The 22,117-nt window shown below is 48.8% G+C and overlaps 3 protein-coding genes across 3 annotated transcripts; 2 read left to right on the top strand and 1 right to left on the bottom strand.

Annotated features, from left to right (window-relative positions):
- Positions 1-1,185: 1,185 nt before the first annotated feature.
- LOC135823152 (large ribosomal subunit protein eL15-like) lies at positions 1,186-2,422 on the bottom strand. Its single transcript, XM_065335992.1, has 3 exons — positions 2,334-2,422; positions 1,888-2,204; positions 1,186-1,545 (listed from the first exon to the last, which is right to left on the bottom strand). Exons 2-3 carry the CDS (start codon positions 2,194-2,196, stop codon positions 1,240-1,242), a joined length of 615 nt encoding a protein of 204 aa, XP_065192064.1. The 5' UTR covers positions 2,197-2,204; positions 2,334-2,422; the 3' UTR covers positions 1,186-1,239.
- Positions 2,423-2,585: 163 nt separating this feature from the next.
- On the top strand, positions 2,586-4,436 carry LOC135823151 (ATP synthase subunit beta, mitochondrial). Its single transcript, XM_065335991.1, has one exon. The coding sequence runs from the start codon at positions 2,620-2,622 to the stop codon at positions 4,180-4,182; it is 1,563 nt and encodes a 520-aa protein (XP_065192063.1). The 5' UTR covers positions 2,586-2,619; the 3' UTR covers positions 4,183-4,436.
- Positions 4,437-9,202: 4,766 nt separating this feature from the next.
- LOC135823149 (NSFL1 cofactor p47-like) lies at positions 9,203-21,603 on the top strand. Its single transcript, XM_065335987.1, has 11 exons — positions 9,203-9,548; positions 12,271-12,419; positions 13,544-13,663; positions 15,313-15,396; positions 15,861-15,931; positions 16,247-16,320; positions 16,693-16,802; positions 18,165-18,299; positions 19,084-19,260; positions 20,200-20,259; positions 20,555-21,603. Exons 1-11 carry the CDS (start codon positions 9,441-9,443, stop codon positions 20,685-20,687), a joined length of 1,221 nt encoding a protein of 406 aa, XP_065192059.1. The 5' UTR covers positions 9,203-9,440; the 3' UTR covers positions 20,688-21,603.
- The last annotated feature ends 514 nt before the right edge of the window (positions 21,604-22,117 follow it).

Raw genomic sequence — 22,117 nt, 5'->3', positions numbered from 1 at the left:
AGACTGTACTACGACTGTAATACCATTCTACCCAGAGTCCATAAACGACGTTCATGCACTCTTGATTCTACGTGTAGTGCAACAACAAAACTCAGACAGCATGTTGTAAAAGAAAAAGGCCCAACCCTGCCCTGCCAGTTATTTGGACTTAGGCCACCCTTTGTTAATTCATTGTTTAACGTCCTTTTTTCGCGAAAAGGTACGCGGGAGGGCGAAAAAAAAAAAAAGCCCATTCCAAAAACTGGAAACCCCAATCAAATATTTTGACCAGTAAAGCATGTGATATATACAATATTTCTGGGTCTAACGGCACTTGCAGGCATAGAACAACACTCTTTGATGGTACATTGGAGCACATGCCTGATGAATCCAACAAAACAGGTACATAGCATGGAGTTAGCATGTCATGAATTCATTACATCTGGATTTTTACTAGGACACACACCGTACGATATTTAAAAGCCAACAAAAAAAGAAAAAGAACAGAAGACAAAGGCATGCCCGGGAGGCAAGATTAGTTTAAGGTCATGATCGGCACACTGTGAAACTACACAATCATGTATTTACAACTTCGCATATTATTGGTACTGGTGCTTTCTTGGTTTTTTCCCGGTCGGGAATACGGGGGTAGCCATGGCAAATAATAAAAATAAAACTGCGTGTAGTCGTTGTCGCCTGAATTCATGAAGAGTGGAACAGCTGGCCTCTTTTACGGGCAAAATGAACACACAATTAGAACTACAAAATCTCCTCATTCATGATTCTGCCTTTGAGTCAGGAACCAGCAGGCAGGTGTTGAGCTCCGAGTCTGTGAAAAGAGGAACAACTTTTTGGCAGTGAAAGCAGCTAAAGTCCATACATGTATAAGTTACTAACTCCTGAGCTAGGGTGCAACGAGGTTCTGACAGTATATCAGAATAACGTCACAACAGGCTTATTCCTGCAGAAGCCGTTGTCATCTAGTATAATGTATTCAAACCGGGTATTTCTTTGTCCATGCATGTCCTTGGAAAAAACCTACAAGTCACAGAGAGTGAAATCTTGCGCATGTACACCCAATGAAAATTGTGGCCGTTTACTTGGCATTTCCAACCGACCCAAATCATGCACACATGCAAGGATCTAGATAACCACCGAGGTGCGGCAAACAGCACACCGCAGCACAAGCACACACAAATGGAAGAGTTGATTTCGAGGGATGTATTCGTATTAAGAAAAAGATGCACAGATTGAAAATGGTTAACGGTAGCGACGGAACTGCTGGGTGTTGCGGCGCTTCCAGCTGGCACGACGAGAGCTGCCGATAACCTTGGTGTGCAAATGTCCCTTTCCAAGTCCACGGTTCTTGCGACCAGCAGCAGTGAGTCCACGGAGCTCACGGTGCTTGTGAACAGCCTTGCACAGCCAGTTGATGCGTGGGTCACGGCGGATGGCCTTGTGCTGTGGGTCTACCATGATAATTTCGAAGAATTTATAGCAGGCATCCTCAGCAATCCAGTAGGAGTTGAGGACGCGGAGAGATCCACAGTAACGACCGGCACGCTCCTGTTAACAAAGACGAGCGAAAACGAAAATCATGGTTGACACATGGTACTTTTGAACGGCTACAGTATCAAGTAACAAAAGTAAATATGGTCAGCACGTCAATGACGTTAACCGTGGATACAGTAACTGAAATCTGCTCAATCATGCTCCAACCAAGTCTGTCCCCTAGAATACTTGCAAACATTGCACCGCACAGAAAAGTGGAGTCGTTGAATTCGTGATGTTACTGAATACTGCATATGAATGCTATTGAGTACGCAGGCATGCACACAAAAAGTATTCGACTGAATATTATTCCAACAGTGTTCTTTCATCAAAAATCAGTTTAGGAATGTAACATACCTCAGCAACTGAACGAAGACTGCGCTGGAATTTCAAATGGTTGATACCCTGATGGACGGGCTTTCCATAGGTGGCACCCTTGGGGACAGGGCGCTTACGTCCACCACGACGGACTCGAACTCTGTAGATAACATATCCCTGCTTGGCCTTGTAACCAAGGCGGCGGGCTTTGTCTGGTCGGGAAGGGCGAGAAGCACGGTGGATGGCAGTCAGATGACGGAATTGCCAGGTACGAACACGCAGCAGAAAGCGAAGCAAATCTGACTGCTTCTTCTTGAAGAGTTCCTCAAGATATTTGTAAGCACCCATGACCGATACTGAGAATAAAACAGGAATCCAAACACCAACAGCGACTACTCAGTATCCTAATCTCCTTCCTCGATTGTGTGTCCAGCTATTTCTAATCCAAGAGGCTGTCCATACACTGCATTCTGAGACTTACTTACCTATCCCCTTTCACCCGAATATCCCCGAGTAAGAGTGGAAATGAAGAAGAAAGAGAAAGAAGAAAATTTGCGCATGCGCTTTGAAAGGATTGTCACGTGGACAAGAAAGCAAAAAATAAATCTCTGCAAAAGGAGATTTTTGTGAAGCGCGGCCGCGAAGCGCGCGGCCGAGTCACCGAGCTAGCGACGCTTTTTTTGCGCTTTGAATCAGATGCGCATGCGCCAAATGAGATGACATGGAAGAATCCCTTTCGCTCGTTGTGCTGTTTTTCACCAAACTGCAAAGATGTTGAGGGGCTCTCGTCTTGCTCGGTCCTCTGGGCCCCAGCTGGCGACGACGTTGGCATCCCGCCTTCGTTCTGCTGAGTCTGTTGCTCAGATCCCTGTCCGTTGTGCAGCTGCTGCCGCCCAAAGCAAGGCTGGTGCTCCTGCTAAGGGTCGAGTTGTTTCTGTTATCGGTGCTGTTGTGGATGTCCAGTTCGATGAGGGACTCCCACCGATCCTCAATGCACTTGAAGTGCAGGGCCGTGAGTCCAGGCTTGTCCTGGAAGTAGCCCAGCATTTGGGAGAAAACACTGCCCGAACCATTGCCATGGATGGTACTGAGGGTTTGATTCGTGGTCAGCCCGTTGTCGACTCTGGTGGTCCCATCACCATTCCAGTCGGTGCAGAAACTCTGGGACGAATTATGAACGTCATTGGCGAGCCAATTGACGAGCGTGGACCAATTAATGCCAAGGCGTCCGCTCCCATCCATGCTGAGGCTCCTGAATTCGTTGACATGAGTGTTGAGCAGGAAATTCTGGAAACTGGCATCAAGGTCGTGGATTTGCTGGCCCCCTATGCCAAGGGTGGTAAAATCGGCCTTTTCGGTGGTGCTGGAGTAGGCAAGACTGTGTTGATTATGGAACTGATCAACAACGTCGCTAAGGCTCATGGTGGTTATTCTGTATTCGCTGGTGTTGGAGAACGTACTCGTGAGGGAAACGATCTTTACCATGAAATGATTGTAGGAGGCGTCATCGTCCTGGACAAGCCAGGCTCGAAGGTCGCCCTCGTGTACGGTCAGATGAACGAGCCCCCGGGAGCCCGTGCCCGTGTTGCTCTGACCGGTCTCACCGTCGCTGAGTACTTCCGTGACAAGGAAGGCCAGGACGTGCTGCTGTTTATCGACAACATCTTCCGTTTCACACAGGCCGGTTCCGAAGTGTCTGCCTTGCTCGGTCGTATCCCGTCCGCTGTCGGTTACCAACCTACATTGGCCACTGACATGGGTTCTATGCAGGAGCGTATCACCACCACCAAGAAGGGATCTATCACATCTGTCCAGGCTATTTACGTGCCGGCTGACGATTTGACTGATCCTGCTCCAGCCACCACCTTCGCCCATTTGGACGCCACCACTGTGTTGTCCCGTGGTATTGCTGAGTTGGGTATCTACCCCGCTGTCGATCCTCTCGACTCTACCTCGCGTATCCTCGACCCGAACATCGTCGGTAATGAGCACTACTCCATCGCCCGTTCCGTGCAGAAGATCCTCCAGGATTACAAGTCTCTCCAGGATATCATTGCTATCTTGGGTATGGACGAGTTGTCTGAGGAAGACAAGCTCACAGTGTCCCGTGCACGTAAGATCCAGCGTTTCCTGTCCCAGCCCTTCCAGGTGGCTGAGGTCTTCACCGGCAAGCCCGGTAAGTTCGTACCGCTTGTGCAGACCATCAAGGGATTCACGTCTATTCTCAATGGTGAGCTTGACCACATCCCACTGCCTGCTTTCTTCATGGTTGGACCTATTGAGGAGGTCTTCACCAAGGCTGAGCAGCTCGCACAGGAGACTGGCACAGCATAAGCTTGTCGTCGCGTCGTACCACCATTGCCTTATTATTATTCTGCTCTGTACAAATTGTTTTCGTGTGAAGACGGCAAGAGTCAATTTTCTCACTGTCGAGTTTGTAGCCATGTTTTGTGATTCATTGTCTCTTTTTTTGCTTTTCCGTTTGCATTTGATATGCATACGCCAGTCCATATCTAGCTCAGCTTTCGCTGAATGAATGCCAGCTAATTTAACTTTTTAAATCATTCATGAAAGGTTTAAAACATTAACTTCGGTGTTTTCGTGGTGGGTCGAGTTCAGAGGGTAGCTTGTGTTTGAAATGGTGTGTTGTGCTGTGGACACTGTGATGTCGGTCGTGGACGATCAAGCGGCACATTCCAGAGTCCTCTGTCTCTGTTTCTCTTATTGTCAGTGTCTGTCTGATGTGGTGCAGTCCCGGGAGGTTGCATGGTTCTGCTCCACTGGCATAAAAGATCATTGATGTTGGTGCCCAGGGCCAAGATCTGAGCAGAAGCCAATGAACGATCCCCGTATTTTTGGTTGTGGTGTGTGTTTTGTTTTGTATTTTGAACTTCATTCTACACTGTATTCTGGTCCAGTTTGCACTACAGTAGAATTGTACATGCAGGTGCGCGTACAGTACTGACCTATTCATGACTGTTGGCACGTTTTGGCCTTCTTGTTTGGTTTGGTTTTGCCTTCGGTGGTTTCCCACCACATATACCAAGTCCAACTGATTACTTCAAGGTTCGCGCACTGCAAAAGAGATGTTGGGTCCGTTTGGACATGCATGGCAGCTGCAGCTATTGCCAAAGTATTGGCTTTGGCCCTGTTTGGGAGAATTTTTTTGGAAAACTTTGAACTACATTGTACAGTATGTCGACGTCATGGTTGAATTGATCATGACATAATGCGCCTTTGAAGTATTTTTTACCGCGTACGAGGTGATTTGTAAAAATTTTACATGGCATATTATTTTACAATTTGAGTAAAATATCGTTGTCGAGGACGATTCCTTTCTTCTGGTGTAGTGTTTTTATTAGTTAGATAGATTAGTGAGTTGCCATTGTATAGTAGTAGATAGGTATCAGCAGCGTTTCGCGACATCGTTTTGTTCCGCCGTGCTGTGAGTCGTCAAGGATGGATCGACACTCATGATTTTGTAATAGATGCAGTAAAATAACTCTCAATGGAGACTAGAAGGACCTCTGAGCGCCTGCGAGCGTGCCCTACGGCAGGCCAGACCCCTGAGCTGGTCCCCGAGGCCGACCCTCAGTCTGCCACGCGATCAGACGAAGCAGGAAGGAGTAAGAGACTGGCCAGAGGCGAAGGCCAGAAATCAGCAATTTTGGCTGTACGTGCGTTTCATTCGCCAGTCACAAAAGGCAGTTTTAAATCAAAGGCTGACGCTGCTGCTGCATATGGAATTAGCAAGCAGCTTTACAGCACGTATGAGTCTGAGCTGGCCAACTCAGGTGTCTTGGTAGAAATCCAGCAGGGCAGGTTGCCAGCTCCGGAGTTGCCGCCGCGTAGCGTTAATATGTTGGGTGTAGACGGCGAAGCACTCATTGAGGGTGGTCCGTTGTCTTCTCCCAACACACTCAATATGGATATAGTCAAGGAGTTGATTGTCAGTCGCTGCACTCGCCTTGGAGATGATGCGCAATATGGAAGCCACGGCACTGTCGGTATGTACCGGGAAGGGCTTAAGTGGGCAGTGGGGCAGATGCATGATGGCTCGCTGCCAAGGGACGGCCGGCAAGCATCGCAGTTGCTCTCCGTGATTGGTGTAAACGTTTCGCACATGACGTTGCACAGTAAGGTAAAAGTAGTGGCGCAGCAAGATGAGGTTTGCATAGTCACACCACAGAAGGCCGGAATCCAGTCGAAAATTCCGTATCGCTTTGAATTGGAGTTAGCAAAATACGTCCAGATGTTGCGTGCTCTAAAGTTGAAAGCTGGAAAATCGCTGATGATTGGCGCAGCGAATTTCTTGATTCGTGGCACATCCTATGCTGATTCTTTTCAAGCAGCTGAAGTGCGGTATGGCTGGTACTACTCCTTCAGAAAGCGCTGGGGTATAAAGGTGAAGAACCAGACGCGGCTTGAAATGGACCGAGCCCGTTGGACGACAGCTGACCATATGAAGAATTGGTACCAGGTGGTGATGGAAGGCATGATCGCTAGCGGAATAGCTGTGCCGAATGAGTCCTTTGACCCTGATTTGCCGTATGACACCCTGTTCACCATCACTGACCCGGACATGGTATACGAATGGGACCAAACCGGCTTTTCGTTGGACCAAACCGATGACGGCAAAGGGACAACCGAGAAGACGATGACAATCGATCAAGACGATGTTGGTGAGTGCGTGGCGAACAAGTCGAACGTCAGGTGGACTTTGACAGGAGGTTCCTTCCTCACTGGAGATTCGCTTCCTGGATGTGCCACGCCTGGAGCCCAGGGCGTCAAGCTCTCCCTCCTAAAGGATCCGCCGCTTTCAACGATCATCGACCCAGCCACCAGAAAAGGCCGCCCCTGCCAATTCTACCCGCATCAGTCAGGTGGATTTTCCTACGACCTCGCCCCTCTCTGGATGACGAACGTAGTCGGTCCATGTCTACCCAGGAAGGAAGGGAAGCGGGCGTATGGCTTGTGTGATGGCTATGGGGCCCACACCACATTGCCGATGGTGCTGGCAGCGGAAAAGGTGCAATCTGATTTGCAACTCCGTGTGCCACACACCAGCCATGTCTCGCAAGTTGCAGACGTTGCCAATTTCCCCCTGTTCAAGAGGAAGGCCAAGCAGGCCAAATCCGACCTGCTTGTAGCAAAGGTGATGGAAGGGAAGGCACCACGGCTGACATCTGATGACATGCCTGTCATCATAAAGAAGCCGTGGGAAGAGGCATTCCATCCAGACGTCAGCCGAAAGGGTTGGCGAGAGATTGGGTTTGACCCTGCCACCAAGTCTTGCAACCGCAAACTCTACTGGGATCTTAAGGCCAAGGAGGATGCAGTTGCCACCAAGCTCGCCAACATCGGAGCGGATGATGCTGTGCTAGATGTGCGCTGCCAGCAATTCAAGCAGGGGCATGGCGGCCATGCTAGTGCTGCTGGTGATCCCAAGGACGTGTCGGACTCTTCCGATTCGGGAGATTCTGATGCCCCGTGCAACGTTGATAACATGCGCTTGGGAGCTGAAGATTTCATGCTTGGTCCGCTCACATACGGCGCTGGACGACGGAAGCTTGAGGAGCGCTTCAAGCGCAAGCAGGAGCAAGAGTCACTGAAAGAAGAGCGTGCGCAGAAGAAGGCTGGTCGGGACAAGCAGCAAGCTGAACAACGCCAGCTTGATGCCAAGGCTGCAGCGAAGGTTCTTTGGGAATCACGGGCTGCTGGTGTGAAGCCTGCACTTCAGAAGCTGCACAAGAAGCATCTCGCTTCCATCCTTGTGCTCACAAAGACCCCCAACATCAAAGGCAATGAGACGAATGTCATTCTTCTTGAGGCACTGGAGAAGAAGCTTGCTGGAGGTAGTCCGGAGGAAAGCAGTCGCAAGTTCAAAGAACTTGTTCAGCTCTTCATGGACTGGCCTGATGAGTCTGACACCACTTCTCAGTCAGCAGTACCGTTAGTGCTTTGCGCCAACAGTTCCTCCACAGTCAATCCTCCTGCTGTGCCGACTGCCCTACCCAGCACCTGCATCCACTCACCAGTTGTCACAGGTGTTAGCTCTTTGGTATCTACTGTGCCCAACATTGCATGTCGCCAGCTCTCTGCTACAACCAGTCGGGGCCCGTTTCCACCAGCAGTTGCTGTCTCCCGCACATCTGTTCCGGCCCACGTAAGCACAGTACAGGCCATGCTTGCAGTGCGGCCCGTGACACTGTCTTCTGGTGCGGCCAGGCCTGCTGGGCTTTCTTCTGGTCGACTGCCGGCCATCGCAAGTACTACCGTTTGTCGTGAACCGAGGCTGTCACCCGCTGCATGTCTGAACCCTCTTCCGTCAGCAGTTGCTATGTCCAGCACATCTCTCCCGGCACGGGTTTCCACGCCGCTGACCGCCACTGCTATGCAATCAGTATGTTCTGGTGTGGCCAACCCGCCTGCTGGGGTTTCTACTGACGGAGCAGCCATGTCCATACCTGTCCTCACGTCTTGTGTCGATGCTGCGCCCCGGGGTCGCAGCTCACTTCCATCTTCTGGAGTGCGTGTTTCGTCGGCCATTGCGCCACTGTCCGGAGCTTCCTCTTCTGGTCCAGCACCGAATCAGTGATTCTAGGATTAGTACCACTCCGTGACTATCATGGTATTCAGTCATTTTGTAAGACTTCCACCCTAGCGTCATCAAGCTGTTGTCGTGAACATTTGAGAACTTGAGTGGAATAAATCATAGTATGACCTATTGTCAATTGCCGTATTCAACCATATTTATTGGGAATCCTGCAACGCCCATCTGATTTCTCTGCTTGTAAATTAATTCAGACCTATCTCGATGTCCCATTGCGAGTTTATTGACAAATTCAGGCGCTATATGTTGGTGATAGGCCCTATTTTACTGATTTGTAAAATTTTGTACACACTTTTATATGTGTGGAAATTTGCATGTAAAGTAACCTCATGCTGTGTCTCTCATTTTTGTGGTGTGAGCTCGAGAAGACTCTACGCGGATAGAGGGCATACAGACTGACAGAATGAGACCTCGCACCTTTCAAAATTCACCAGAGGGGCGGAATAATAGATAGGAAGATAATATTAAAAATACTACACAGGTGTGGACAATATGTCTCCGGAATGGCGAGAGTCACACTAAAACACAAAATTGGTTTTAGATCCGGCTTTCAACCACTGCCAGCTCCCTGAGCTCGTTAGCTGGACGATGGTATGCCGACCGAGACCCACGGACACACATGACAGCGGACGGAATAATAGTCTTTTTTACTTTGATGTAAAATTTTTACAAATCACCTCGTACCGTCCCGCGATTTGCGTGACCGATCCCCTTTTTTTTGTACATTCGTCAACACATTTTTCTAGTCGAAGCTCGAATCATTCGAATGAAACGAAAATTCAAGAAGCATTTTCATCTTCGGCTACTTCATTGACACTGTTGAACTAAGGAAACAGTAGGTAAGCTCGAAGAAATTGCTGAAGATCGTGGATGGAATCCTAATATTCGCCCTCCACCTGCTGTTGGCTGACCTACGCTCAGTACATTTCGAAAACAATATTATTGTGAAACCTGAGTATAAGAATTCCCCACTACCGGTATGTCTGAGCTGGACCACCAACAAGATCTGGGAGAGTTCGCGCAAGTAACTGGCCTGGACCTTGAGCGAGCGCAGTTTTACTTGGAAGCTGCCAACTGGGACGTGCAGGTAACAAGTTCATGCTGCTTTACTTGGCTTCCTGGTGCGTGACAGAAACTGATTTTTCGAAATGAACTATACAAATACCACGGCTCGATGATTGTGTACACGTTGACCGCATTTTGTGTGAAGTCCTCCGCCGTAAAAGCCCGTAAATAAGTACCTGCCCGAAATAAATACCTGTACCCCGTTCATTCATTTACTTTGTCTGTTGAAGTCAAGTTAAGCCCAATAAACATAATGCTCGAAATACGTACCCGTATGGTGTGCACATGCAGCGTGTAGCATGTACATGGAAAATGACTTCTCCACTACACACAAATCAGGTCCGAAAGTCAGTACCCGCCCGAAAGTTAGTACGGGTGTGGACACTAAGTTCGAAAGTAAGTACGTACTTATTCCCGTAGCTATGCAGAAGACGTTACTTCAGTAACGTCTGGCGCTAGCCAGGGTCCACACAGCTTTAATTTGGTGTTTGTTTGTGTGTTTGTTTGTGTCACGCCTGGCGCTATCCGTATCTGACGGCAAAAAAGCATAGGATGTTATAAATTTTTCAATTCTCCTTTTTTTCAGGCATATCCTGGGATTCGAACCCGCACTATCGCCCTACATGCATTCCCCCATACACTTCGCATTCATACCCATTCTTCCAAGTTGCGTTACGTTATTATCTTGCGTTTGAAAGCCCTATTTGAATATTGCGGGAAGCTGTATGTGGCCAGCTGTGTTTGATGGTACGGTACGGGAGACGGTGTCGTATTACCCTCGATCGTACCTGTCCCGTCCCTATCCCCTACCGTACCGTGCCATCAAAGACGGCTGGCCACAATGCATATAACTCAAATAGGGCTTTCAAATGCAAGATCACAATGTGAAACAACTTGGAAGAATTAGTATGTATGCGAAGTGCATCGGGGGATGAATGCAGGGCGCGCGATAGTGCGGGTTCGAATCCCAGGTTATGTCTAAAAAAAAGGAATTTTTTAAAGAATTTATAACATCCCTATGCTTTTTTTTTGTCTAGGTCATCAAGGCAAAAAAGCATAGCGTAGGGCCCTGAGCTTCCAAGCTCTCTCGTTTACGGACTTTTACGGTGACATATTGTGCCGGACATCGGTGACGGGTACTAGTATATTGCCCGAATGGATAGTGCATCGCCTATAGTCGAGTAGTAAGCTGGTAGTCGTGTTTTCGCTTATGCGAACACCTAGTGACTGTACAGTCATGCAGACAGCAGTCCCTGCACTGTTTGCAAAAGTGAATACTTTTGGATAAACTGAAGGTTCTCATTTCCATGGTCTTGCGCAGTCCAGTGTTACTGGACTTTGAAAAGCATATTATCACTGCTTCACTTGACCTTGATCACCCTACACAGGTGCATAAAATCTGCACTGTATTGCACGTGCCATGCATCCCCAGGTTGTGGTGTGGATAGGAGTGAAGGGTGTGGATAGGAGTGAAGGGTGAGGATAGGAGTGAACGGTGAAGATAGGAGTGAATGGTGAGGATAGGAGTGAAGGGTGAGGATAGGAGTGAAGGGTGAGGATAGGAGTGAAGGGTGAGGATAGGAGTGAAGGGTGAGGATAGGAGTGAAGGGTGAGGATAGGAGTGAAGGGTGAGGATAGGAGTGAAGGGTGAGGATCTGCACTGTGTTGCATGTACACATGCGCAGGTTGTGGTGAGGATAGGAATGAATGGGTGAGACACAGTCTGTGCCTCTGTCTGTCATCAGCATGTTCATGACGCACCTCGTACCATCGATGCAAGCACGTGTAACGTCATTGCACTTCACAAGAGATCATTCTTTCAGGCAATGGATGTCATGCATGTGGCGTCGGACAACATTATCCTATTCGACTACATATGTCACTGCTTCACCAGTATTCACCGCAACCACACGTATACTGGCAGTGGTGTCTTGCCGCCATCATACCTTGTATGTGATATCATGGCGCGTGTGTGTGTGGTGGTGGTGGGGGGGGGGGGGGGGGGGAGGTCGTAGGGTACGTACACAAGTGTGCATGCGTTCAACTGAGGTACAGTAAAACCTGGTTTTAGCGACCATCTGCTCTTAACGACCGTTTTTCCATGCACGGACAGTTCTTCACACACACTGTGGGACCTGGTTCTAAAGACCACCTGTCTTTAACGACCGCTTTTCCTTGCACCGTCGGGTGGTTGCTTAAACCAGGTTTTACTGTACTTGATTGTGGAGATGGTAAACATCGCAACCTCCACTACCACGTGTGCGTGTGTCTGAGGGTGTGTTTGTGCATATGCATTCGGATGCCTGCTACTGGGCGTTTGTGGCAATGTGTGGTGTGCCTGCTCTCCTATCCTACATATTATTTATTTCTAATTTGCTCTGTTGTGCTCCTGCTCATTTTTCTCACTTCGTATTTTTTTCTGTTTGGCGCGCATGAGCAGTGCTGAAACCGAGACCCATGGTCGGTTGAGCTGCTCTTGCCCCGCCTCCACTGCTTCGGCTGCCATCCCTATGTGTATCCCTGTGCATTTTGGCGCCGGTGTTTGCACCATGATGGTTTGTGGCTACTTTGTAAAAAAATAAAAATAAACCACAGTGCAATGTACGCTGCTCACAGTCAGCTAGTATCAAGTCTTTTATAATCCTTCTTTCTTTAACTGCCCTTGACTGAATTCCACGACTCTACTTCATCTCACCAAGCTTTGCTCGTACGTGTACTGTACTTGTGTGCGAACGCCTTTCCAGGTTGCTCTCAGCTCCTACTATGAGGACAATGACGAGGACTCTTCCATCTCTGCCATAGACGCGGGAGTCACGCCGGCGCGACAGTCAGCACCACCAGAGCATCCACCCCCAGGTGCCGCCGCCTCAGGAACAGACCAACCGAAGTCTCGGTATGTGCTGCGAAAAAATATAATAATAATAAGGTGGCAGTCAATTTTTTCTTCAGACTTTTCCCGTTTGTCTCTTTCCCTCAAACCAGTTAATAATAAAATTACGTGTGCAACAAGAACTCAGATGGTGAGCCAAGGAAAAAATTTGTAACATGGAAAAATGTGGGCACAATTCATGCCATGGAATGTCTCAGTACTGTACTCCTTGTCAGTTTTGTGCTAGATTGTGCACGTTTGACTGTTCGAAATATGGTTTAATTGGTGGACTCGATCGCATAACTTGTGCCCACATTTTTCCATGTTATAAAAAATTAACGGTTCGCGTTATGCTCAGTTAGAGTGAGCTTTCTGCATCCGTGGGAACGCCACCACCCTCATAGGATCAAAGACACAGATGCAGCTCCTAAAGCAGCAAGTAAGAACACCGTAAAACCTTTGACAAGTGACCACCGCCCAGACGTTATGAATTGTCCAGATCTGGATACTAGCGGTCGCTGTATGCACGATCCTTCTTGTAGACCAGCGAACATTATTAGGGCTGGTGTTCAACTGTACAGATGCTGTATGAATCCTGGTGTTGGCCGAGACGAAAGGGAGTGCGCGACTAAACACGAACTACTTATATAATACTCGAGCCTCTGTCTGCTGTGCGCACAGTCGCTTACCGGCAGGATTTGAAACTCAGCCGCATGGGGCATGGGGGTACTATTACCAAATATGGAATCCCCACCTATCAGCGCATACGCGTGGGAGCTCCAACTACGACAACCCATACAAAACGGACCTAGGCACCAACAACCTGCCTACGGAGCCACCCATCGAATACTGAAATACTTGAACGTACCCTGCAGCATGACCTCTCCCCAGCCCTCGACACGCTTCTTCTCCTATAGATTTCTCCCATGAATGCCTTGCTTGTCTTTTGTTGTCATTTTTCACTCTCTACTGTTCTGGTTTTGATTGTGTGTGTGCCTGTGTGTTTGTGTGTGTGTGTGTGTGTGTGCGTGTGTGTGTCTGTGCCTGTATGTGGGTCTGCTTGTATGTATGTGTGTCTGTGTGTGTGTTTGGGTGCCGGTGTGTGTCTGCTTGTGAATGTGTGCATGCACTGGACACTTGACTATCAGCTCTGGTGGTGCAGGCCGTAGTGGAAGTAACATTGCCACCATGGCTAGCTTTCAGGGACAGGAGTCCAGTGTGGACCCTGACCAGGGTCAGGAGTTCTTTGCAGGCGGCAGCGAGCACAGGTAAGCATACGGCGGTCAGCCGGTTGAGAGAGATAGCCGTAGGTGCACGGGTGGACAGACGGACGGACAGTCGGACGCGCATATGCACACACACACGCACACACACACACACGCACACACTTGTACTTGTACTCGTCAGGCGAAATAGCACGTCATAGTACATTTGAGATCAGCGGGAAGAAGATGACGACGTCCACTAATTTAGTATCTGTGCACACGAATCTGCTGTGTGTGTGACTCTGTGTTTCAGCTATGATATCATCTTCTGTGGTTCCATGCCTAGCATGTACGTCTGAACCATCCTGCAAAGTTTGAATGACGTAGGTTGAGCGATCGCTCCGCGAAACATACTTTTTGAAATTCTCTTCATAGTATATCTTCCACCATTGAAATTTCGAATTTCTTCAAAAAAAGTGCTGAGAGGGGTGGCTTGCAACCTCGATATGGCTTGTTCCAGGCATGCTTTGGAGCCATCTTCTGTTGAAGTAGTGGCGGGGATCTGCCCTGCAACTGCTACAACAAAAAATGATTCGATCTGAGAAAGGGTGAGACCGCGAATCTCGGTTGAATATTGAGTATTTCAAGCCTTTTCACGACGAAGATGGAGTTCTTTTTGGAGATGGACGTCGCGGCAAAGGACATGGTGTCTGACTTCTGGCGTCTGGTGAAGCCAGGGATCATTTGTCCAGTCAGGTCAGCAGCCTAACCGTCGTCGGTAAGCTTGTGTTTGGATCCCGTTCTGCTCGATGTGGTAGATCACAAACAATTTGATATCGCACAAATTGATCTCAGCATCGTGCGTACGGTATTTCATATTCAGAAAATCCCAAAGTGTCTCTGTGTGGCCATCCTATGCCACGAGAAACTCCAATCAGGCTCCTATGTCCTCTGCCTTCATGATTGAATGTCCACTACGTTTGAACAACGAACACAACAATCGAGGACGGCTTTGCAATGAAAAATACAGCTATACTGGAGCTGAAAAAAGAAGAAAAAAACGTGCTCAGGATGAGACTCGAGTACACGCATACTCTCCCAGCAGGTGAAACGTGAAAAATGCGTGTCGCCGACTGACCAGTAATTTCGCCTAGCGCCTGACGTGTTGCTCACTGCCAAAACTGGTCACGTGGGTCTCCCCGGGAGAGGGGAGAGAGAATCTTGGAAAGATGACTCGATTGGCTATTGAACCACCCAACGGCCGACACCCTCTGAAATCCACAAAACTCCAGGTTGACTTGAAAATGATCCCACTTATGGGCTTACCACACCTCAATAAGTGGCACACACACACACACACACGCATACACACACACACACACACACACACACACACAGAGGCCACTTTGTTCCCTCTTTTTAGGAGTATGTTAGATTTCTGCCTGCCTTGGCTTTGTGCTCACGACTTGTACTTGGTAGATTGTCGTGTTTGAATTGAAGACATTCTATGTTCTGTGAGGCTCACTGGCTTCAGCTCAAAAATTATTGTCGTGCTTGTTGACTTGGAATGTGTGATGTTTCAACTGGGCGTGTGTAAATGCGCTTGTGTGTGTGTGTGTGTGTGTGTGTGTGTGTGTGTGTGTGTGCATTTGTGAGTGCACGTGTGTGTGTGTGTGTTTGTACACTGTGCACGATTGCTCTGTCATGTGCAGTGGACAAGTGATTAGTGGACCTCCGAAGAAAAAGCGTGTGGATGCGGCTGGCTTAGCGGAAAGTGTAATGAAGTCTGCGCAAGAGTAAGAAACCAAGAAAAGACATTGTTGATGTATTTCTCATCTCAACTCATCGTAATAACGTAGCATTTCTTCGGAGGCTGTCTAATTTTTCTCTCTCCACAGCCCAGACAGAAATGGCAGTGGAGTATGCTCCGCGACAATTAGTCGTCCCTCTTCGCCGCTTACACCATACGAATGTGTTGGGTTTCTGTGCATGGCTCTATCACAGATTTGCATCTTCAGTACGCTTCCATATGGTGTTGCTGCCACTCTGAATTTGGCTACACCAACTTAATCATTTTGAATTCATTTTTTTTTTTCACCGTCCAATGGCAGAAGCCAATGCAAAGGAGAGGGCGTTGGCCAGCCATGGCACTTTGTCGTAAATGAGGAGTTTGAGATGCGGTTTTCAGTGCACAGTGTAACGACACTGTTTGTTAGTGAGATGTGCACACTGTTGTATTTCTGGTGCTGTTTCACTCTAGGCATGGTGCTGAAACGGTTGATAATCAAGAGAGTAAGCAGAAGGACACATCATCTGCGTTTACTGGCTCTGGTGAGGGACATCCTGTGGCAGTTTCTACTTCTCACCACTGGCCTAGCTTGGTTGCATTCCTTGTTTTCCCTACTGACCTCAGAGAGGGAGAAAGAGAGAGAGAGAGAGAGAGTGTGTGTGTGTGTGTGTGTGTGTATGTATGTGTGTGTGTGTGTATGTATGCGTATGGGTGTGAGTGTGAGAGAGAATGTGTGTTAGAGGGAGAGTCCTTTGAATATTATATCCTGTCTGAATGAGCGAGATTTCATCTTACTGACATCTGCGATTTTGAATGTGTGTTTTCCCACTGGTACATTGTTCGTTGTGCTTTTGCAGGGTATCGTCTAGGGGAAACACCAGAGGAGAGTCAGATGGTCGTAAAAGCTGAGGCAGCAGCAGCCAAAGAATCGGTAATCTGTGACTAAGGAGACTGTTGATGTTGCTGCTGATGCTGATACTGCTGATACTGCTGATGCTTCTGATGCTGCTGCTGCTGCTGCTGGAGATATGTACTTGCAAGTATAAATAATCGAGGTGTGGCGAATAAGGTTGTGTTGCTACCCACAGGCTATCTGCTAGCGGCAAGCAGCTGGAGTTGTATCGTATTGATGCGACACAGTTTAACTGCAATGCGAGATGACCTGTCTACAGAGACTGAGTATCTTTCTGTTACCGTAGCCGTTAGATTTGTAACACCCTCTCTCTCTCTTTCTATGTGGGGTTTTTAACACACTCTCTCTCTCTCTCTCTTTCTATGTGGGGTTTTTGTTCTTGGTATTAAGGTGTCGGTCACGATCACATTTTGGAATAATGGATTTTCAGTGGATGATGGCGACCGGCGTGATGGCTCCACCGAGGAGGACAAGCGTTTCTTGAAGGACATTTCAGAAGGGTGAGGGGCGTGTTAATTAATCTGTGGTTGCTACCAGCCAACGTGTGGCCAATGTGTGTGTGGTGTGTATGTGTGGGGGGGGGGGGGGTGCTTGTGTGTGTGTGTGGGGGGGGGGGGGGTGCTTGTGTGTGTGTGTGGGGGGGGGGGGTGCTTGTGTGTGTGGGGGGGGGGGGTGCTTGTGTGTGTGTGGGGGGGGGGGTGCTTGTGTGTGTGTGTGGGGGGGGGGGTGCTTGTGTGTGTGTGGGGGGGGGGGGGGGTGCTTGTGTGTGTGTGCATGACTGTACTACCTATCATGTGCACAGTTGGGTTTGAGCATAGATTGTTGCAAAATCATACTGGTTGTCCACGATTATCTACGAGAAAGTCTAACAACTTTCTTATACCTAACCTGCGATGTGCTACAAAGGTGACCTTCACGTCCAGTGGCTTCTGACAACTACTGTCGTGGACATGGAAATCCAGTCGATTGACCGGGGCCGGCGCCCTCAGCGCATACAGAACGTTGCGTGCAGTGTGCACAGCCATGTTGAGGCCGAAGAGACCAGCGCGCTGTAGCGTGTACTGCTCATGCTTACCGACGGCTGCATGGCCAGCGCCCTGGGGCCGCTAGACGTGCGACCGGATTTCCATGTCCACGACAGTAGCAACAAATGCCAGTACAGTCAGACCTCGCTTAACCACACACGTCCGTTTTCCACGGAAATATCCGGATAGGCGAGGGAACCGGATAATCTAACACCGGTTTTGTTGGATGCATCACATAATGCTGTACATCTGTAACCAGCTATTTTCTTCCAGATAGCCAAGGGATCCGGACGAAAGAGGACCGGATAAGCGAGGTCTGACTGCACTGGCAATATTTCACTCTTTAAGTCTTTAGATAGTATATTGGTGGCCAAAGTTTAGGGGTCAACAGTATTGACTTATCTATCAGCCTTCCTTGATGGGACACTGCATGATCTCTTTAGATTCTTTTGCTTCCATAATATCTGAAATGCATCTGATATGCTACATGTACTATTGCGCTTGGTGCAATCCGACCCAAAGTGCAAAACTGGCGCCCTATACCCGTTCCGATTGCATCTTTGTATTTCTATACGTGTACGTCGAGCTGCTCGTTCGTACCACTTCCAGGGGCACCAAGGGCCGTGCAAATTGAGGGCGCCAAATGTGCACTCTGAGTCGGATTCGCCGAGCGCAACTGTACGTGCAATAGCCCTCAACAGAGTTCCGTGAACGCTGACCCTAGTTTATGTGGTACACACAGTATTGGAAAGGAGGATGAGAAAAAGGTGATTTTCTAGCATGTACTACTAATGGATGTAATTTCCCTCGTCTGTATGTCACTGTCTGTGCTCACAGGGTTATCCCCGGCGAACTCAGGCGCGTTTACAATCAGTCGGAGATTTCTGTGACCATGTCGAGGAAGGACTCCGACTACGTTCCGCCGAAGAAGAAGACCAAGGCGTTCACCGGGTCGGGCAACCGTCTGGGCAGGTGAGCGATGCGTGCGTGTATGTTTAGTGTTTGTTCACGTGTTTGTGGGGGGGGGGGGTGCGTGTGCATGTATTGAGTATTCGTGCACGTGTGCTGGCTTGTGCGTGCGCATGTGTTGAGTTTGTGCACGTGTGCTGGGCTGCGTGCGCCTGTGTCAGACTCCTTACCATTTGGCATTGCACACTTCGAAAACCAATCACTGCTTTGACTGTACTACATCACTATCAAGGCCATTTTTGCAGTATCCCGACACTGCCAGAGCTTTTCTGCACGTTGTCCCTCACTCACTTACCGCAGTGTGGCAAGTGCAGAACGTGACATAACATGACAGGACCAGGGCCATAACGTTATTATAAGGTCTGTCCATAGGTCAGGATTTGTTGTGTGTGTGACTGTGTGTGTATTCATCACCCTTGCAAGCTGTTGAATGGTGTAATCCCAGCACAAGTTGCTATGTCTAGCATAGCTGTTCGCTATCATCGCTTCCGCGATGGGCAGGTCTGAGGTATAGGGGGGGGGGGGGGGGGGGGGCAGGGAAGGAAGAGGTCGATATCCCGCTGAGCGTGTTCTTTCAAAGACTCCCGCTGATTTTCTCTCCCCTCTCCAGGGACAAACCACTACATTGTAAGCCAGTTTCTGGCGGTGAACAGGTGCATGTAACTGTTATGGCCGTTTAAAACTATGTGTGCCGTGTGTGTGTGTGTGTACGTGTGTGTGTACGTGTGTGTGTGTGTACGTGTGTGTGTGTGTGTGTGTGTGTGTGTGTGTGTGTTACATGTGACAGTCCAACGCCTGGTGTCATCGGTGGCGCAGCATCAAGTACTGGCGCAACTTCTCACTCGGCAGCTGCCACAGCCATGCCAGCAGCAGCAGCAACGGTGGCAGCATCTGCACCCATTGTAGAACTCGACACAGGCAAGCCATTAACAACGTTACAGATCCGCCTGTCCGATGGAACAAGGTACACTTGTGTGCTGGATACCTGTGTGGTGTGTGTGGTCGTGTGGTTTGTGTGCGTGTAGTAGTAGTAGTTTTTATTATTTTACTAGGGGAGTCCCAACAGGCTACTGCCTTTTTACTGGGAACCCTAGATGAAGCTTAACCATGTTTTTGAACAGGGTAAGAGAGTGGGCCTGTCGACAGTCAGCTGGAAGAGAGTTTCAACTGCCTGCCGCCAGAAAAGAAAGTGTGTGTGGGTGTGGCGTGTGGCGTGTGAATCATTTGCCATTCAGTTGTAGCCAGACATTTCATTCCCCCGTCCTTCAATCTAAAGCAATAAGCTGCTGGTGCACTGTCAGTGGAGAGCACTGCTCTCTAGCAATCCCGGCCAATGAAATGAAGGAATAGCCCAGGTTGCATGTACATCACCACTATGATTGTATTGGTGCATGCCCGGCACATGCATACACATGCAAGACACATATGTGCACTGGGCACTGTAGCTGAGGCCAAGAGTACATAAATATCATAACAAAGAACAAAACAGCATGCTGTCCGCAGATTGAGTAAATGTCATAACATATGTACTCTTGCTGAGGCCCATTCCGTACTACTGTGTGCAGTGCTGCTCGGTGAAGTCTGGTCACGTGAGTGAAGTACGCGCTTGGCGCTGTATAGCCCTTGACCTGTGAACAATGGGATGTTCACTGGTTGGTGCAGGGTGCGAGGTTGGCTCATTGGATTGGATTTCATTGAGCAGCACTGTAGCACTATACGTAGTACCTTTCTGACGCAAGCAGGCATTTTGCTGCGAGTACACGTAGATGTTGACCAGGCCTTCCGGAATGCTGTGGTCTGTGTGTGTGTGTGTTTGTGTGCGTGTGTGTGTGTGTGTATGTGCGTGTATGTGTGTGTGTGTGCGTGCGTGTGCGTGCGTGTGCGTGCGTGTGTACATGTGCAGGCTAGTTGGTAAATTCAACACAACGAATACCATCACGGCTATCCGCAGTTTCATCAACGCGTAAGTGTTAACCCTGTTGTTTGTCCCATGCTTAGTCACCCTCAACAGTGCTTAGTCTTCATTACGCACTCCTTCTCACATTTGTTTTGAACATTTAATGCTGTGTTTGGCAATCTGCCCTGAGTGAACGGCTGCTACCAGTACCGACAGCAGAGCAACCAACCTCATGAACTTCTCCATTGACGGCAGTAGTATAGTGTTAGATGTGTTTGTGTAGTGTGTAGTGTGTTGGTGTTGGGGATATTGGGCAAATACCCTCTACTGTACTCTGTGCGTGTGTGGTGTGTGTGTGCAGGTCCAGACCGGGGATGGCTCACCAAGAATATTACCTGATGACCTCGTTTCCCAGCAAGGAGCTGTCCGACGAGTCACTGAGTCTGGAAGCTGCTAACTTGCTTAATGCCGTCGTCATGCAGAGAATGCGATAGGGTGGTCACTGGCCTCTCCTTTCTCTCCCTCTGCTCTGTCTTCATTCCCTTGTGCGCTTCAAGTCACCTGAACCAGTCTTGTGAGCGTCTTCAAGCCTTTCGCTGTTCAAACGTAGCAAGTAGCACTATGTTCAGCTCATTCTCTGTGTGGCTGTTTATGGGGGTTGTGCGACGACATCATCATGATGTAATCTCATAAAGATTCGTCATAGTTATAATGTCCCTTGTATTGAGTTTCGGAACCAATGTAGCGTGGTGCCACTCCATACGAATCACCCCGGACGACGATGTCATTCGCATCACCTCTATACCGCCAGTGCACAAGTGTGATCACATGGCATGTCTGTGACTGGACGCTAGCTTACCAACGACGGCATCATCAGCGTTGGTGGTAATTATGCTCTCACGACTGGGTGTTTAATCGCGTTCTCAACGCACGTCTGGCATTTCCAGCAATGCAACTGCCCACGTGCAACTGTGTACAAAAGAAGAAAAAAACGCTGTCTCACTCTCACACCCACCCTTACTCTCCGACTTACTGTGTACAAATTCCCACACAGCCACGCAAATGCACACCGCCTGTTTGTTTAGTTGCCGTTTTATCTCTATTTTTATTGCGCGTGTACCTCCGTGTGTATACTGTGTCGGGACCAAGACCGAACGTGGTGCGCACATGCATTCCTCAAACTCAAAGTTTTCTTTATCTTCTATCCTGCTGGGTTGCATTTCCGTTTTCCTTTTTTTGGCTTTTCCAGTACGTTGTGTTGACCCGGATCTCACATACGTTCTGTTACTTTGAATGTTGCTTTGTAGCCATACGACTCTCAAGGACAGGTCCATTCTGTCTATCGCTCTGTCAAAAGTGAGCATTGAGCTCTCACATTCCCTTTGCTGTAAAGTACTTTGAAGTAACCCACATCATTGGTCTGGTCTGGTCTGGTCTCTGCTTGCAAGTGTCTTGTTCAAGTACCAGGTCTATAGTATGTGGATGATGTGCACCGGCCGGGCGTGTCATCATGTCCGGTACCAAGAGTTCATATGAACTCTTGCCGGTACACTGTACATGATGCATTACTCGTTGCAGATTTACATGACTGGATCCTGTGCATGCAGGTTCTAGTGCTTTCAAGTAATAATTATTATTAGTTTTCATTCTGTCGGCAGCTAGCGCGATAGCACTGCATGCAGTGCACCCTGGCTGTGCATGTGTACATAGCCATAGGGCGGTACAGTCATGATGATGATGAGGAAGTGTCGTATTACAGTTCTGGCTGGAGAAATCCAACCGCATGAATAAAGTAGTGCCGCGCTCGAGCAAGCAGAGCGGTGGTGTGTCCAGCTGGCTAGGGTTGCGTGCGTAGCCCATACCCACTTTTATATTCATGAGGTCAGATTTCTCTGCATGACCACCAGGACTGCACTTGGATGAC

The sequence above is a fragment of the Sycon ciliatum genome, chromosome 8 (assembly GCF_964019385.1).
Source record: "Sycon ciliatum chromosome 8, ocSycCili1.1, whole genome shotgun sequence".
In the NCBI taxonomy this organism is placed as follows: Eukaryota; Metazoa; Porifera; class Calcarea; order Leucosolenida; family Sycettidae; genus Sycon; species Sycon ciliatum.
Note: the sequence above shows the minus strand (reverse complement) of the source record. Positions and strands in the feature narration are given on the sequence as shown.

What these genes read in the sequence shown, in the direction of transcription:
- LOC135823151 (XM_065335991.1), top strand. Translation starts at nt 2,620, where the DNA reads ATGTTGAGGGGCTCTCGTCTTGCTCGGTCCTCTGGGCCCCAGCTGGCG.
- LOC135823152 (XM_065335992.1), bottom strand. Translation starts at nt 2,196, where the DNA reads ATGGGTGCTTACAAATATCTTGAGGAACTCTTCAAGAAGAAGCAGTCA. An exon ending in GTCTTCGTTCAGTTGCTGAG is followed by an intron (nt 1,546 to 1,887) that starts GTATGTTACATT and finishes CTTTGTTAACAG; the next exon opens with GAGCGTGCCGGTCGTTACTG.
- LOC135823149 (XM_065335987.1), top strand. Translation starts at nt 9,441, where the DNA reads ATGTCTGAGCTGGACCACCAACAAGATCTGGGAGAGTTCGCGCAAGTA. An exon ending in GCAGGCGGCAGCGAGCACAG is followed by an intron (nt 13,664 to 15,312) that starts GTAAGCATACGG and finishes TGTCATGTGCAG; the next exon opens with TGGACAAGTGATTAGTGGAC. An exon ending in GTAATGAAGTCTGCGCAAGA is followed by an intron (nt 15,397 to 15,860) that starts GTAAGAAACCAA and finishes GTTTCACTCTAG; the next exon opens with GCATGGTGCTGAAACGGTTG.